The sequence below is a fragment of the Rana temporaria genome, chromosome 1 (assembly GCF_905171775.1).
Source record: "Rana temporaria chromosome 1, aRanTem1.1, whole genome shotgun sequence".
NCBI classification, from domain to species: Eukaryota; Metazoa; Chordata; class Amphibia; order Anura; family Ranidae; genus Rana; species Rana temporaria.
In genome coordinates, this window is record NC_053489.1 from 483130097 (window position 1) to 483148630 (window position 18534).

At 43.3% G+C, this 18534-nt stretch overlaps 1 protein-coding gene across 5 annotated transcripts in view; it reads right to left on the reverse strand.

Moving 5' to 3' along the window:
* The window catches only part of NFKB1 (nuclear factor kappa B subunit 1), a 175527-nt gene that overhangs the window by 59464 nt on the left and 97529 nt on the right, over positions 1-18534 (reverse strand). For all 5 annotated transcript variants that reach the window (XM_040329914.1, XM_040329919.1, XM_040329905.1 and 2 more), the window contains exons 8-11: positions 13731-13889; positions 12771-12875; positions 12027-12118; positions 10911-11049 (exon numbers count right to left, since the gene is read on the reverse strand). In XM_040329914.1, coding sequence (XP_040185848.1) covers positions 10911-11049; positions 12027-12118; positions 12771-12875; positions 13731-13889 — 495 coding nt within the window. The remainder of the gene's footprint in view (positions 1-10910; positions 11050-12026; positions 12119-12770; positions 12876-13730; positions 13890-18534) is intronic.

Sequence of the window (18534 nt, forward strand, 5' to 3'; positions counted from 1 at the left end):
GCATCGCAGAAGCCCGTGGGTGTCGCCCCCCCGGCAGAAGACACCGTACAAGCCCGGGACCCTCCCCCAAAGGCAGGAGCCTCACTGGTGAAGGGGGTCCCGGTGAATTACGTCGCTGAAGACGGGGGTGGGGTGCCAGTGCACCCCCCCCCGCAGAAACCGTCGTAGAAGCCCGGGACCCTCCCCCAAAGGCAGGAGCCTCACTGGTGAAGGGGGTCCCGGTGAATTACGTCGCTGAAGACGGGGGTGGGGTGCCAGTGCACCCCCCCCCCGCAGAAACCGTCGTAGAAGCCCGGGACCCTCCCCCAAAGGCAGGAGCCTCACTGGTGAAGGGGGTCCCGGTGAATTACGTCGCTGAAGACGGGGGTGGGGTGCCCCCCCCCCGCAGAAACCGTCGTAGAAGCCCGGGACCCTCCCCCAAAGGCAGGAGCCTCACTGGTGAAGGGGGTCCCGGTGAATTACGTCGCTGAAGACGGGGGTGGGGTGCCAGTGCACCCCCCCCCGCAGAAACCGTCGTAAAAGCCCGGGACCCTCCCCCAAAGGCAGGAGCCTCACTGGTGAAGGGGGTCCCGGTGAATTACGGCGCTGAAGACGGGGTGCCAGTGCACCCCCCCGCAGAAACCGTCGTAGAAGCCCGGGACCCTCCCCCAAAGGCAGGAGCCTCACTGGTGAAGGGGGTTCCGGCAGAAGATGGCGAAGCCCGGGGCCTAATGGGGTGGTGGTGGGGGGCCCCGGCAGAAGACCCCCGGCTGACTAATAAATTAATTTTTAAATGTGTGTGGTGTATTATTTTTTTCCCCAGGTGAATGGGTAGGGGTACAATGTACCCCATACTCATTCACATAGGGTGGGGGGCCGGAATCTGGGGGCCCCTTTATTAAAGGGGCCTCTCAGATTCTGATAAGCCCTCCGCCCGCATACCCCGACAACCAACGGCCAGGGTTGTCGGGAAGAGGCTCTTGTCCCTATCGACACGGGGACAAGAGTGCTTTGGGGTGGGGGGGCAGTGCCCCCCTCCCCCACAGCACACACTCCTCCATGTTGAGGGCATGTGGTCTGGTACGGCTCAGGAGGGGGGGGGGCTCGCTCGTCACCCCACCCCCATTCCTGTCTGACCAGACTGCGTGCCTGGGATAAGGGCTTGGTTTGGATCTTGGGGGGGACCCCACGCTGTTTTTTTTGCGCGGGTTTAACCCCTTATGTTCCAGACCAAGCCTAAGAGCCTGGTATGCACCTGGAGGGAACCCACCTTATTTTTTTTTTGGGGGTCTGGAGTTCCCCTTCATGAACAGCGAACTGTCATTTACACATGTCAGTCCCACCCCCCCTACAGTTAGAACACACCCAGGGAACATATTTAACCCCTCCCTCGCACCTAGTGTTAACCCCTTCCCTGCCAGTGGCATTTTTATAGTAAGCAATGCATTTTTACAGCACTGATCGCTAGAAAAATGCCAATGGTTCCAAAAAAGTGTTCGATGTGTACGCCATAATGTCGCAGTACCGATAAAAATCGCTGATCGCCGCAATAACTAGTTAAAACAAAAAAAAAGCCATATTTTGTAGACGCTATAACTTTTGCCAAAACCAAACACTAAACGCTATTTGCGATTTTTTGGAACCAAAAAGATGTAGAATACGTATCGGCCTAAACTGAGGGTTTTTTTATTTTTTAGAATATATATTTTTGGGGATATTTATTATAGCAAAAAGTAAAAATAATTTTTACATATGTGGGCGGGACTTACGCAAGTCCCGCCCACATATATAAACATCGTTCAAACCACACATGTGAGGTATTGACGCGTGCGTTAGAGCGAGAGCAATACTTTTACCACTAGACCTTCTTTGTAACTATAAACTGGTAACCTGGAAAAAAAAGAAAAAGGTCGCCTATGGGGATATTCACGGAATTAATTTTGGCCCCATTGCAGGAGTGTTTCCAATAGTAAAGCGTGACATGTAAGGTATCTATTTACTCGGTGTAACATCATCTTTCACATTATCCCCAAAAATTGGGCTAACTTTTGTGTTTTGTTAATTTTTAACCACTTGAGCCCGGACCATATTTCTGGTCAATGACCGGGCCAGTTTTTGTGATTCGGCACGGCGTCGCTTTAACTGACAATTGCGCAGTCGTGCGACGTGGCTCCCAAACAAAATTGGCAACCTTTTTTTTCCCACAAATAGATTATTAAATGTGCGTGTTTACTTCTGTCTTTAACACCTCCCCTTCAGGCTGGAAAGCATCATAGGGAAAGGGGAAAAAAAAAAAAAAAAAAGCTCTCATTCCATTGCAGCTTGGTTCCTACATGTGTGATGAACTGAGCATGCTCAAACACTTAGAAAAAAATTATCCTTTCTTTTTAAAAGGTGAAAAACACTTGGATGCTCATAGAGCGTGGTTTGGGTTAATTGCAGGTGTGCCCAATTACAAGCTCACCCAAACTAGAGACTGCAATTTGTTCATGTGATTTCAATTGCTTCATTACTAGCACTGTTATAAAAAGCAGGGATCGATCAGTCCTCAGCTGCCCTCAGAAGGGGCAGGCTGGCAGAAATGCTGTTGCTAAACACAAATGTGGTTTGTTGCATGGGTTTTGTTTTATTTTGCCAATGGTTTTGGTTTATTTTTAAATGATGTTCACTTTGATGTATTTGTCTATGTGGCCTTATTTTATGAAAAATGTGTGAAGCTATGGTTATTTAGAATTTTTAAATGTATTTTTGTTTGTGTTTGTTTGTTTGTCTTTTTTTGCTTTCCTTGTTTTGTTGACCAATAAAAATTACTTTAACATTTTTAAGTTTGTCTTTTGTTACTTTTTCATGCTACATATGTTGACAGCTGCAGCTGAAATCGGTTTGGGCCTAACAAATTATGTGTGATTTTTGTCTAAGCTTCTTTCCTGGTGTGTAATCATGAAATGTTTGCCATGTTTATTCTCCATGACTTTAAAGACAAAACTGGTAAGTATTTTCTTTTTTCTGCAGTGGTCCTCAGCCCTCAAGTACCCCCGACAGGACATGTTTTGTGGATTTCTCTTATCAAGAATTGCTGTCCAGACTGTCTTTTAAAGCACATGTGCAAGATGAAGGAAAACCTGCAAACATGGCCTGTGTGGGGGGGGGGGGGGGGGGGGGGTTTTGCTATTGGTGGACAGGCTTGACGTGCTGATTTACAGCACTGTGCTTAAATCTAGCGCAAGGCAATCCTATTCAAATTGTGGGTGTTTGAGGGAAGCCAAGTGAGTGTTAGAACCCCTGCTTTGTGTTTTTTTATTTTTGGGTTGAGCTTTGTGTCCCTTTTCTTAAAATTGGCTTCACTTCCTGTCACACAGCTGAACAGGAAGTGAGGTTAAAACCCTACCAGTGTCATTTCTTGGGGACACAGGTCAATCTAACTAGTGTCCCCATTAAGCAAATTGCACTCCAGCACTGCTGTGTACACCCCAAATCATGGGTCTTCAAACTACGGCCCTCCAGTTGTTCAGGAACTACAATTCCCATCATGCCTAGTCATGTCTGTGAATGTCAGTGCATTACAAGGCCTCATGGGATGTGTAGTTCTACAACAGCTGGAGGGCCGTAGTTTGAGGATCCCTGCCCCAAATGATTATTTAGTTTGGGGTTTAGTAAAGGCAAAGCCACTCTGCAGTACAAGCATAGTTGCTGAAAATCAGAGAGGAAGCACTGATGGTTTTAACATCCAATCCTGTAGAAGCAAAGTTGTTTTGTTTTCTTCCTTGCTTTGCACTTGTAGTGCAAAGTGGATTTGCCTTTAGTAAATGGACCCCAAAGTCCAAGATCCCTAAGAATTTGGGGTGTACACAGCAAAATGCTAGAGTGCAATTTACATAATGGGAAACTATTTAGATCTCTGTGTCCCCATGAAAAGATATTAGTAAGGTTTTACCCTCACTTCCTGTTTGGCTATGTGACAGGAAGTGAATGAATTAGAAAGGGTGAAGACACCTCACAAATGTTGTCACTATCAGGGGTGCAGACATCCCCAAAAAAATGAGCAGATAATACTTATTTGCAAATTAATAATTTTTTTAGTTAACATTGGGTGGGGTCTAACACACACATTCATACATATTAGCCAAGCTGTATCCTGGCCTATTGGCATGGTTATATTTTCTTAGGGCTCTCAATAAAACTCGATGAAATTTGTGCTTAAACTAGAACCAGGGGCGGACTGACAACTCATGGGGCCCCCGGGCAATAGAAGATTATGGGGCCCCTCTGGCTTACAGATGGCCACCACGCCAGGAGGTAGTGCAGAGGCGGGCAGCTAAAATCTTGGGATATTCACATTAAAAGCATGTCATTTTCGGACATATCAGGGACAGATCTAAAAAAAACACAGATTTTTACATACTGTCCCTGGTTTTACTGAGCCTGGCAACCCGGATGGGGCCCCCTAGTGGCATGGGGCCCTCGGGCAGTGCCCGAGTGACTCAATGGTCAGTCCGCCCCTGACAAGAACTATAATCAACAAGTTTTATTTTCTTTAATTTTGGATAGAGTGAGGGAGGGTTATAGGCCCTGTCAGTTTATTTTTTATTATCTGTGTCCAATTGGGGAGATTTGCCTTCACTTCCTGCCCCATAGCCAAACAGGAAGTGAGAGAAAAACTATGCAAATTAACCACTTCCCGCCCAGCCCATGGCCGATTTACGTCCGGGAAGTGGTTACACAATCCTGACAGGACGTCCTGCAGGATTTCATGCCGCGCACGCCTGTGGGGGCACGCAGCGCGGCGATCGGTGATGCGGGGTGTCAGTCTGACACCCTGCATCTCCGATCTCGGTAAAGAGTCTCTCACGGAGACGGAGACTCTTTACCACGTGATCAGCCGTGTCCAATCACGGCTGATCACGATGTAAACAGGAAGAGCCATCGATGGCTCTACCTCACTCGCGTCTGACAGACGCGAGTATAGGAGAGCCGATCGGCGGCTCTCCTGACAGGGGGCGTTCGCGCTGATTGTTTATCAGCGTAGCCCCCCCTCGGATCACCACACTGGACCGCCAGGCCAAAAAAAAAATATGGAAAAAAAAAAAAAAAAAGCATTAAAAAAAAGAAAAAAGATGCCAATCAGTGCCCACAAATGGGCACTGACTGGCAACCTGGGAAAATCAGTGCCACCCCACAGTGTCCATCAGTGCCACCCCACAGTGCCCATCCATGCACAGTGCCCACCTATCAGTGCCCACCTGTGCCACCCATAAGTGCCACCCATGAGTGCCCATCTGTGCCGCCCATGAGTGCCCATCAGTGCCGCCTATGAGTGCCCATCAGTGCCGCATACCAGCGCCGCCAATCAATGCCACCTCATCTGTGCCCGTCAGTACTACCTCATCGATGTCCATCAGTGCCATCTCATCGGTGCCCATCAGTGCCGCCATATCAGTGCCCGTAATTGAAAGAGAAAAACTAGTTTACCAAAAAATTAACCTAAAAAAATAAAAACTTTTTTTGTTTCAAAATTTGCAGTCTTTTTTTAGTTGTTGCGCAAAAAAAAACATCGCAGAGGTGATCAAATACCAACAAAAGAAAGCTCTATTTGTGGGGGAAAAAGGACGCCAATTTTGTTTGGGTACAGTGTTGTATGACCGCGCAATTGCCATTCAAAGTGCGACAGTGTTGAAAGCTGAAAATTTGCTTGGGCGGGAAGGTTCGTAAGTGCCTGGTATGGAAGTGGTTAAGGGAATCCAGTGCCCCCCCAGAACTAGTGTGTGGGTCCCCTGAAAATTCCTGGGCGGGTCATACAAAAACAGGGTGTGACCTTGACAGGAAGGGGTGGGTCATTTTTCTATTAGGAGGTGCAGATATGTAGTCAGGCCTAGGGCAGAACAAAACCTAAATATACTACTGCATATTAGGGCTTATTTAGACCGGATCCGATTTACAGCGTGTTTTTATATTGTGGGAGGAAACCCACGCAGGCACAGGGAGAACATGCAAACTCCATGCAGATGCTGTCACGGGCGGGATTCGAACCAACGACTCTTTTGCTGCTAGGTCAAAGTGCTATGCACTACACCACTGTGCTGAACGAACATGATTGCAGCTGAAAGCATGAGATCTTTTATTTTTTTTTTCAATACCATGCTTTCCAGCCTTATTGACCCCGCCTCTCTCCATAAAGAGGACCTGTCACACACTAGTCCTATTACAAGGGATGTTTACATTCCTTGTAATAGGAAGAAAAGTGATCCAAATCAAAAAAAGTGTCAAAAAAGTGCAAGAATAAAAATATGAGGTAAAAAAAACAAACAAAAAAATAAAATAAGGCCCCTGTCCCTAGAAGCTCGCACTCAGAAGCAAATATGCATGTAAGTCCCGCCCACATATGTAAACACCATTCAAACCACACATGTGAGGTATTGACGCGTGCGTTAGAGCGAGAGCAATAATTCTAGCCCTAGACCTCCTCTGTAACTCTGAACTGGTCACCTGTAAAAAAAAAAAAACAACCATCGCCTATGGATATTTTTATGTCCCGAAGTTTGGCGCCATTCCATGAGTGTGTACAATATTAAAGCGTGACAAGTTAGGTATCTATTTACTCGGTGTAACATCATCTTTAACATTATCCCTAAAAATTGGGCTAACTTTACTGTTTTTTTTTTTTTTAATTCATGAACCGTGTTTTTTTTTTGGGCCAAAAAAAAGGTGTTAGAAAAATGATTGCGCAAATACCGTTGGAAATCAAATAAAAAATGACCGCTAACTTTATTCCCTAGGGTGTCTGCTAAAAAATTATATATAATGTTTGGGGGTCCTGATTAATTTCCCAGGAACAAAATATAATTTTTACATGAAGGAGAGAAGTGCCAGAATAGGCGCGGTATGGAAGTGGTTAAAGTGAAATAATAAAAGTGAAATATTCCTTTAAATTTCATACAGGGGGGAGGGGGGTACACGCATGTTTCCCGTGCTTAGAACTGTCCCTGTACAAGATGTCATTTCTGAAGTGAAACAAAAAAAAGGAAGTTTAAAGTACTCATGGCTATAAAGAATACAGTCATTGCTCATTAAAAATAATAAAAAAAAAAAAAAAAAAAATGGGGGTCCCTCCAAATTAAATTACCAGGCCCTTCAGGTCTGGAATGGATATTAAGGGGAACCCCGCCGTAAAACCCCCCCAAAAAATGGCGTGGGGTCCCCCCAAATATCCATACCAGACCCTTCAGGTCTGGTGTGGATTTTAAGGGGAACTCCACCCCAAATTGAAAAAAAAAATGGCGTGGAGTCCCCCTAAAAATCCACACCAGACCCTTATCCGAGCACGTTGACCTGGCCGGCTGCAGAAAAGAGGGGGGGACAGAGTGCGGCCCCCCCCCTCTCCTGAACCGCACCAGGCCACATGCCCTCAACATGGGGAGGATGTCCCCATGTTGATGGGGACAAGGGCCTCATCCCCACAACCCTTGCCCGGTGGTTGTGGGGGTCTGCGGGTGGGGGGCTTATCAGAATCTGGAAGACCCCTTTAACAAAGGGGACCCCCAGATCCTGGCCCCCCCCCTATGTGAAATGGTAATGGGGTACATTGTACCTCTACCATTTCACCCCCAAAAAAATGTCAAAAGTGTTAAAAATGACAGTAGCCGGTTTTTGACAAATCTTTTAATAAAATCTTCTTTTCTTCTTTCCTTCGGGTTTCTTCCGCTGCTTCTTTCTTGGGTCTTCTCGTCCACATCTTGCCCGACGTGTTCTTCTATCTTCTCCGTCCGTCCTTCAGCCTTCTGGTCCCGCATCTTGCCCGACGTCTTCTCCTGTCTTCTTCTCCGTCCGTCCGCCAGCCTCCTCGTCCACATATTTTTCTTCCCCGGACCCAGCGTTTGAATTTGATTTGGCCGCCGTGTTCCCGCTCCTGGGACCCGCCCCCCTCTGACGCCACAAGTAAACTCATATGAAAGTCCGCGTGTGGCATATGTGCGTCAGAGGGGGGCGGGGTCACATGAGTGTGACACGGCGGGAACTTCTTCTCCGGGCGGCGCGCTTGAAATTGAATTCCCCCGCTGTGTGACGCTCTGTGACCCCGCCCCCCTCTGACGCACATGACCTTCTAAGGAGTTTACTTGTGGCGTCAGAGGGGGGCGGGTCCCAGGAGCGCAACACGGCTTACAAATCAAATTCAAACGCTGGGTCCAGGGAAGAAAGAGATGTGGACGAGAAGGCTGGCGGACCGAGAAGAAGACCGGAGAAGACACAAGATGCGGACGAGGAGGCTGGCGGACGGACGGAGAAGAAGACAGGAGAAGACGTCGGGCAAGATGCGGGACCAGAAGGCTGAAGGACGGACGGAGAAGATAGAAGAACACGTCGGGCAAGATGTGGACGAGAAGACCCAAGAAAGAAGCAGCGGAAGAAACCCGAAGGAAAGAAGAAAAGAAGATTTTATTAAAAGATTTGTCAAAAACCGGCTACTGTCATTTTTAACACTTTGACATTTTTTTTGGGGTGAAATGGTAGAGGTACAATGTACCCCATTACCATTTCACATAGGGGGGGGCCAGGATCTGGGGGTCCCCTTTGTTAAAGGGGTCTTCCAGATTCTGATAAGCCCCCCGCCCGCAGACCCCCACAACCACCGGGCAAGGGTTGTGGGGATGAGGCCCTTGTCCCCGTCAACATGGGGACATCCTCCCCATGTTGAGGGCATGTGGCCTGGTGCGGTTCAGGAGAGGGGGGGGCCGCACTCTGTCCCCCCCTCTTTTCTGCGGCCGGCCAGGTCAACGTGCTCGGATAAGGGTCTGGTGTGGATTTTTAGGGGGACTCCACGCCATTTTTTTTTTCAATTTGGGGTGGAGTTCCCCTTAAAATCCACACCAGACCTGAAGGGCCTGGAATGGATATTTGCCGGGAACCGCACGTCTTTTTTTTTTTTTTTTTTACGGCGGGGTTCCCCTTAATATCCATTCCAGACCTGAAGGGCCTGGTAATTTAATTTGGGGGAACCCCTACACATTTTTTTGTTTGTTTTATGAATGAATCCCTTTAGAATTGTCAGAGCCGACAATTCATTATAGCCGCGTGTGAATTTTTAAATGACTTTTTTCCTTCTGAATGTCATGTTGTGCAGGGGCAGTTCTAAGTGCGGGAAAAATGCGCTATTTCACATGCTGACATTACACCCCCCCAGGTACGAAATTTAAAGGAATATTTCACTTTTATTGTTTCACTTTAAGAATTATTAATTTCACTGCTCCCGAAAAAACAGCCGTTTTAAAAAATAAAAAAAACATTGATACATGTTCCCTGGGGCAGGACTGAGGTCCCCAAACACTTTTTAGGACAAAACTAGCAGATTAGCCTTTAAAATGAACACTTTTGATTTCTCCCATAGACTTCTATAGGGAGTTTGTCGCGGCTTTACATATTACTTTCAATGCGCCGGCTGCTACGCTGGTTCATGCGCCCAATTAAGCCTCCACCCGGAGTACTAATTAATGCATGAACCAGCGCAGCGCACAGAGCATAGTAAATCAGGCCCATTATATTGTAACAACCACCATTTTATTCTCTAGGGTCTATGCAAAAAAAAAAAAAAAAAAAATATATATATATATATATATATATATAATGTTTGGGGGTTCTAAGTAATTTTCTAGCAAAAAATACTGATTTTAACTTGTAAGCAACAAATGTCAGAAAAAGGCTTATGCCGCGTACACACGACCATTTTTAATGGTCTAGAAAAAACAATGTTTTTTTCGACGTGATTCTTGTCAAGCACGATCATGAAAAGCGCGGTGACTTACATAACGTACGTCGCCACTATAAAGGGGAAGTTCCATTCGGATGGCGCCACCCTTGGGGCTGCTTTTGCTGATTTTGTGTTAGTAAAAGTGCATGAAGCATATTTAGCATAAACTGCATGAAGGTAAAACACCGTGGGCCAGATTCACAGAAGAAATACGCCAGAGTATCTACTGATACTCCGGCGTATTTTCAAATTTACCGCGTCATATCTTTAGTTTGAATCCTCAAACCAAGATATGACGGCTTCTGGCTTCGATCCGACAGGCGTACGGCTTCGTACGCCTTCGGATCGTAGGTGTAATACTTCGGCGCCCGCTGGGTAGAGTTTGCGTCGTTTTCCGCGCTGGGTATGCTAATTAGCTTTTTACAGGGATTCACAAAGGTACGCGCGGCCGTCGCATTCTCTTACGTCGTCGCTAGTCGGCTTTTCCCGGCGTATAGTTAAAGCTGCTATTTCTTGGCCTATCTTTAGACTTGCCATGTTAAAGTATGGCCGTCGTTCCCGCGTCAAATTTTTTTTTTTTTTTTGCGTAAGTCGTCCGTGAATAGGAAAGGACGTAACTCATGTCGACGTTCAAAAAATTACGTCGGTGCGACGTCATTTCGCGCAAAGCACGGCAGGAAATTTCAAAACGGAGCATGCGCAGTACGTTCGGCGTGGGAACGCGCCTAATTTAAATGATCCACGACCCATTTGAATTAGACGGGCTTGCGCCGGAGGGATTTACGCTACGCCGCCGCAACTTTACAGGCAAGTGCTTTGTGAATCAAGCACTTGCCCGTAAAACTTGCGGCGGTGTAACGTAAATGCGATACGTTACGCCGCCGCTATTCTACCTGAATCTGGCCCCTTAAGCCTTTAGAACCACTTTAAGTTACCGACATAATCCTGCAAACAGTCTACAAATGTAGTAAGGGAAAAATGGTCAATGGCAGTTTTACTGAGCATGCTTAATGACTGAGTCACACTTTATATAGAGATAGGATCACAAATGACATGAGAAAACTGATTAGTTAAAGCCTCTGACACCTATCCCCCCACTACATTTGCTTTATATCAGCATTTCAAGACGGCATATGCAATCAGGTTTAGCAATGAATACTTGATAGTAGATGTTGTCTTTACAGTTTCTTACCTTTAATTTCTGGATAATACAGAAATGGTTTGGGCTCACTGGTCTCAAAATCTGACTTTCTCCGGAGTTGAACAAACACAGAAACAGGTTTTAAAATATTGGGATCTCTGTATTTAGGAGTTTTAAATACAATGGCAAACTAAAGGAGACAAAAAAAATTATTATTGTAAGGTTTTAGCTTTTATCTGTCAATGTTCTTCAACTGAATTATTGACAATAATTGACTGATGTAAAAAAAAAACAACACAATTTCATCCAGTTATATAATCATTTAAAAATGATCACATTTATTTCATATATAACTCTCATAAATACCTGAATCTATCTTTATTTTAGCCTCCTGCCATTCCCCACATAGCATCAGTGACACTGGAGAGAGAAGGGCAGTGCTACAAGCCAAGCAGAGATCTACTGCTTTGCCCACTGCATTCAATTTAACACATAAGCATGCCCAAAGGAAAAGGAGTGACCTCATAATTCTTATGGTTCTTTATTATTCACTTATTGACTGAATCATGGACTAAGCTGAATTTCTTAATTGCATTGTATTCTGCAGAGAGGACACTGATCTGCCAATGCACTCTGGCAGAGATGGTGAAATCACAACCATGGCTTATCACAGGCCCAGAACTGCGGTAAAAAAACTGACAGGGGTTCAAACCCTTCACCACTTTATTAAAAACTAAGGAAAAATGTTTGGCTGTACATACACTAGACTCTGAAAAACTTTCATCATATGCTATATAACAGAGTGTTGCGACTTATAAAGCCACTAAAGCCTCGTACACACGACCGAGGAACTCGACGGGCGAAACACATCGTTTTCCTCGTCGAGTTCCTTGTTAGGCTGTCGAGGAACTCGACAAGGCAAGTTTCTCCATTCCTGTCGAGGAAAAAGAAGACATGCTCTCTTTTTGGCTCGACGGGATCCTCGACAGTTTCCTCGTCGAAAAATGTACACACGACCGGTTTCCTGGGCAAAAAAAAAATCCCAGCAAGTTTCTTGCTGGTTTTTGCCGAGAAACTCGGTCGTGTGTACGAGGCTTAAAGCATTAATTTCCATCAAAGATCTGAACTGATATGTATTGCTTTCTTTAGCTCTAAAATAGTACATACCTGCCTGTGAACATCTGTAGGTGAAAAGTCCCCAAATCCTTCCCAAATATGGCCATTCTCATCTTCTTCATAAAAACGTATTTGAATGTCATCTACAACAGACAAACTACTAATGTATCAGGTAAAAACAAAAAAAATAAAATAAATCTCATTAGCTTTACAACAATATGAGGCCATATAACTAAGAGTTGGAGTGCATAAAACAGCTTTTGCAGCATTAGTCTACAAGATTATTGAAAAGCTGAATTCTAAGAATTGCCATGTAATTAAGTATGATCCATCTCTAATATATTTGGTGATTGTATTATTACTATTATACATGATTTATATAGTGCCAACAGTTTTCGCAGCGCTTTACAACATTGGGGCAGACAGTACAATTACAATACAGGAGGAATCAGAGGGCCCTGCTCGTTTGAGCTTACAATCTAGAATTAGGATGCTAATCATAATTACCGGTACTTTACTGTATGCACCGCCTGCCATAAAAGTGTAAACGGTCATTTTATTGAGAACCTGCATATTTTAGCTATAACCATAAGATATGGAAAATGTTGTTATATTCAAAGAAGCTGTTATGTTGGGCTAGTGTGCATCTATTTATTCAAATTTCTAGATCAGGGACAGTAAACTCAAGTATAAAAAAATTATATAAAAAAAAAGATTTCAATTGAATATCTACATTATTTAGTAATAAATAACCAAGAGGAATGGGTACTATATGAATCACAAAGTTCTACATACCCTTTTGAACTTTGTCACATAGAAGATAAATCTCTTCACCTCCCGTCACACAGCCAGAGGTCCTATCCATTCTCACAATTTTCAAATTAGAAGCATTTGGAGCTTCTGCAAAAAAAGGAGCAACATGTAAAAAATTACAGATAAAAAGTACTCATTCAACTCATTCAGGCAGATGGCATCAATAAAGTACATATATATATATAGAACAATAATACACTAAACTGATTTTGTTTTAATGCATGATTGATTCTGGCAAAATAAACAGCTTATAACTTTTTTTTAGACTGCATTAAAGGGGTTGTAAAGGTACAATTTTTTTTCCTAAATAGCTTCCTTTACTTTAGTGCAGTCCTCCTTCACTTACCTCATCCTTCCATTTTGCTTTTAAATGCCCTTATTTCTTCTGAGAAATCCTCACTTCCTGTTCTTCTGTCTGTAACTACACACCGTAATGCAAGGCTTTCTCCCTGGTGTGGAGTGTCGTGCTCGCCCCCTCCCTTGGACTACAGGATAGTCAGGACGCTCTCTACGTTGCAGATAGAGGGCGTCCTGACTCTCCTGTGTTAGTGGGCCTCCTGACTCTCCTGTAGTCCAAGGGAGGGGGCGAGCACGACACTCCACACCAGGGAGAAAGTCTTGCATTACTGTGTGTAGTGACAGACAGAAGAACAGGAAGTGAGGACTTCTCAGAAGAAATAAGTACATTTAAAAGCAAAATCGAAGGATGAGGTAAGTGAAGGAGGATTGCACTAAGGTAAAGGAAGCTATTTAGGGAAAAAAAAATTGTACCTTTACAACCCCTTTAAGGTAAAAAACCTTAAGGCTTTAGAACCAATTTAAATCATGTCAATGGGGGTATGTTTAGCATAGTAAAATACGTGAGGTCACTTAAAAAAAGATGGTAGTTGGGGCCTTTAGGTTTGCTCACAGAATGTTGTTATATTTTAGGAATATGCTTACTGCTATCATAGATAGGGACTGATATAACAGGTTCCAATCTTCTTGTGAAGCTTCCATTGCTATCAGGTAGGAAAGCAGTGAACATAAGTCGTACCACGCTCAGGTCTATGTCTTTCGATTGCTGATAAGCTGCTTGACGAATAATCTCTTTTTCTCGCTCTACAACACAAAAATTACATTTGTAAATGTACAATCTTTAATAGATTTGTCCATGCAAACTCTGGATATAGGAAACCTGTTAGGATAGAAAAAAATTGTAAACTCACAATGCCTTGTTTGGAAAGGTTAGTCTTAGTCACTGACCCGGAGAAAGCATACAAGAGAAGTGTTTGGAGACTAATTACACATTTCAGGACATGGGATTATGGAACCCTTTTCTTTACTACTGTATGACTGGTACTGTCATACAGTACCATTATTTCTAGCTAAATTCTAGAACACATTCGTGAGACAATTTTTTTTAGAGACAATCTGATAGCAGTAGAATGCCCCAATTCTTATGGGCAACAATACCGCTTTGCCAAACTGCTTTTTGGGGAGGGAGAAGGGTTACCTGTTTATGATAAAGGAAAAATCTATTTGAAATGGTGCAACTATGCTAGAAAAGCCTACTCGATTTACTTAAACTGAAACTAAAATCGCTCAATCAGCATTAACTATTTTTAATCCTTAAGCTGCTAGCATTAGTAAATAGATTGGAAACTATACTATATTCACTTGTTTAAACCTTTTTGCCTTTCTCTCGCTATTTTTTGGCCTAGCAGTGATGATGAACTTCGGCACCCCAGATGTTTTGGAACTACATTTCCCATGATGCTCCATTACACTGCAGGTGAGGAGAAGCCTTCTCAGGTAACCACAACCTCCTGCCTGCATACCTAGCCTAAGGGCAGATGGATTCCAACAGGTAAATGCTAAGTGAGTCATCAGCACTTACTCAAGATTGCCATGGCTAGAAGGGTGTTTTTCAAAGTGATTTCCCAACAAAATAAAGCATGAAGACAAGTAAGAATGGGTGAGTTTGCTTTGAATATTAAAAACTAATTTAACCACACTTTCAGTTTGTGGTATTCAGATACAGTTTATTTTCCGCTTAAAATTTTATCAACTTTTATCAACTGAAAGTTAGCCTTCAGAGTACTTCTGAGTAGGACTACAGGCTTGTTCAGGTAACTTGGGGACTGTAGGAAAAAGGAGTGGCTTTCTAAAAGGACCCGTTCACATATGGGTGATTTGGAATCACGTTTAGAATCACTGCAATTCTAAAATTACTACAAAAGGCCCACAGCGCCTCTCTCTTTGATAAAAAAAATTTGCAAGCAGAAACGCAGGTTTTTGCTATGGGTGGTGTGAACGGGGCCAAAAAGCAGCAATGTGTGAAGTGATTTTTCAGCATAAATTTTGCAGCTGTTGGTAAGATTTTGCCAAAGTTTAAATTTTGCTCACTGAGCTGCTGTGAAATTTGCTTAAACAAAGAGAATTTTTTTTCCTCTTTGATCGTTAGTTGGGTACTGCCACATTTAGTTATTTTCACTTTTGTAAATTTCTGTGAAAAAACACCATAAAGAAGCTGTTTTTTGGCACAAGAAAAGGTCTAGGGTAGTTGAGAGAAACTTCCATAACCCCTCAGGAACCATTTAAATCCCATTTTACACTTAACAATAACCTTTATTTATCTTCCAAACGGACTCCAAAGCAGTTTTCCAAAATTAGATTTTGCACACAACTACAGATTTTCACAAACATTTTATAGAAATAGCTCCTAATTTTGCTCATCCGTAGTTTTAAGATATCATGGAGGCGAGGAGGAGCCTGATCTAGAAGAGGGCTAAATACAGCTGCCTTAACACTACAGACTCACTCATTTGCTGAGAATTTCTCTCTAAACCTTTTGGGCAGCTGTGAAATATTTGGCAAATAATGTACATGCATATACAGTGATGAAAATAAGTATTTGAACACCCTGCTATTTTGCAAGTTCTCCCACTTGGAAATCATGGAGGGGTCTGAAATTGTTATCGTAGGTGCATGTCCACTGTGAGAGACATAATCAAAAAAAAAAAAATCCAGAAATCACAATGTATGATTTTTTTAACTATTTATTTGTATGATACAGCTGCAAATAAGTATTTGAACACCTGAGAAAATCAATGTTAATATTTGGTACAGTAGCCTTTGTTTGCAATTACAGAGGTCAAACGTTTCTTGTAGTTTTTCACCAGGTTTGCACACACTGGAGGAGGGATTTTGGCCCACTCCTCCACACAGATCTTCTCTAGATCAGTCAGGTTTCTGGGCTGTCGCTGAGAAACACGGAGTTTGAGCTCCCTCCAAAGATTCTCTATTGGGTTTAGGTCTGGAGACTGGCTAGGCCACGCCAGAACCTTGATATGCTTCTTACAGAGCCACTCCTTGGTTATCCTGGCTGTGTGCTCCGGGTCATTGTCATGTTGGAAGACCCAGCCTCAACCCATCTTCAAAGCTCTAACTGAGGGAAGGAGGTTGTTGCCCAAAATCTCGCAATACATGACCCCGGTCATCCTCTCCTTAATACAGTGCAGTCGCCCTGTCCCATGTGCAGAAAAACACCCCCAAAGCATGATGATACCACCCCCATGCTTCACAGTAGGGATGGTGTTCTTGGGATGGTACTCATCATTCTTCTTCCTCCAAACACGGTTAGTGGAATTATGACCAAAAAGTTCTATTTTGGTCTCATCTGACCACATGACTTTCTCCCATGACTCCTCTGGATCATCCAAATGGTCATTGGCAAACTTAAGACGGGCCTTGACATGTGCTGGTTTAAGCAGGGGAACCTTCCGTGCCATGCATGATTTCAAACCATGACGTCTTAGTGTAGTACCAACAGTAACCTTGGAAACGGTGGTCCCAGCTCTTTTCAGGTCATTGACCAGCTCCTCCCGTGTAGTCCTGGGCTGGTTTCTCACCTTTCTTAGGATCATTGAGACCCCACGAGGTGAGATTTTGCATGGAGCCCCAGTCCGAGGGAGATTGACAGTCATGTTTAGCTTCTTCCATTTTCTAATGATTGCTCCAACAGTGGACCTTTTTTCACCAAGCTGCTTGGCAATTTCCCCGTAGCCCTTTCTAGCCTTGTGGAGGTGTACAATTTTGTCTCTAGTGTCTTTGGACAGCTCTTTGGTCTTGGCCATGTTAGTAGTTGGATTCTTACTGATTGTATGGGGTGGACAGGTGTCTTTATGCAGCTAATGACCTCAAACAGGTGCATCTAATTTAGGATAATAAATGGAGTGGAGGTGGACATTTTAAAGGCAGACTAACAGGTCTTTGAGGGTCAGAATTCTAGCTGATAGACAGGTGTTCAAATACTTATTTGCAGCTGTATCATACAAATAAATAGTTAAAAAATCATAAATTGTGATTTCTGGAAAAAAACATTTTGATTATGTCTCTCACAGTGGACATGCACCTATGATGACAATTTCAGACCCCTCCATGATTTCCAAGTGGGAGAACTTGCAAAATAGCAGGGTGTTCAAATACTTATTTTCCTCACTGTATAAGAAAATTTCAAAACCTACATTAATTACTCATTTGTAAACAGGATATCTAAAAAAGTTACACATCCTTTTTCAGTTAGTATAACCTATAAGGTGAACTGACACTTTGGGGGTTATTTACGAAAGGCAAATCCACTTTGCACTACAAGTGTAAAGTGCACTTGAAATTGCACTGAAAGTGCACTTGGAATTGCAGTCGCTGTAAATCTGTGGGTAGATCTGAAATGAGGGGAAGCTCTGCTGATTTTATCATCCAATCATGTACAAGCTAAAATGCTTTCAGTGCAATTTCAAGTCCACTTTGTACTTGTAGTTTGCACTTGTAGTGCAAAGTGAATATGCCTTTAGTAAATAACCCCCTTTATGTGCATTGTAGTAAGCATGTAAACCCATGGTACAATACGCTTTGTATGCACTATAGGTTGCAAGCTTATTCATTTTAAGGGTGAACTCTAGGCAACAGGAACAAAATTACCCTTGTAGTAGGGCTCCCCCCACACTGCAAGGGTGCAATGCTCCTTTTTACCTAAAGTGCCAGCTTTTAGAAACTTTTTAGGTACCTTATCCCTCACTTCTGTAGGCTCCTCCTTCCATGCGACTAGTCCTCTAAAGCCTACTTTGGCTCTGCGGCTGGCAGCCACAGCTGTGAAGTCATTGTTTACAATGCAGGCCCAACAGTTGTGCATTGTGAGTGAGAATGCAATGCGAGGAAAGCCCTACTGCAAGGGAAGTTTTTCTAGTTCCCTGAAGTTTAGCTTTCAGTGGTATCCCAAAGTGCATATTTAGTTAATAAAAAATGCACCTTATAATCAGAGCTTTGTTGTGCTCTGGAACAAATAAATAGAGTGTCTTTTTATGGTCCTGTGATGTGCAGATGAGAGCCCACTGAAAATAACTGGGCTTGTTCAATAAAAAATGTGATGAAGTGCCAAAAATACGTTGCTGTGCTTATAAAAATATGTGCACATAAGGATAAGTTGTATGACTAGCATCATAAACTCCTTAATAGAAGGTACAGTTATTGATGTATTACAATAGGTAAGATATTTTGAAAGCAAACAGAGAAGGCAGGAAAATAGTCGAACATATTAAGGGAGAAATATTGGTAAAGCAGACACAGAAAAGAAAGGACAGGCACACTTAAAACAAACAGGCAGGAAAAATACAATTTTGCTACTTATTATTAAAAACAAATGCACCCATCAACATTAAAAATTAAATGATAAAAGAAATGATAAGATATTAATTAAATATTACCC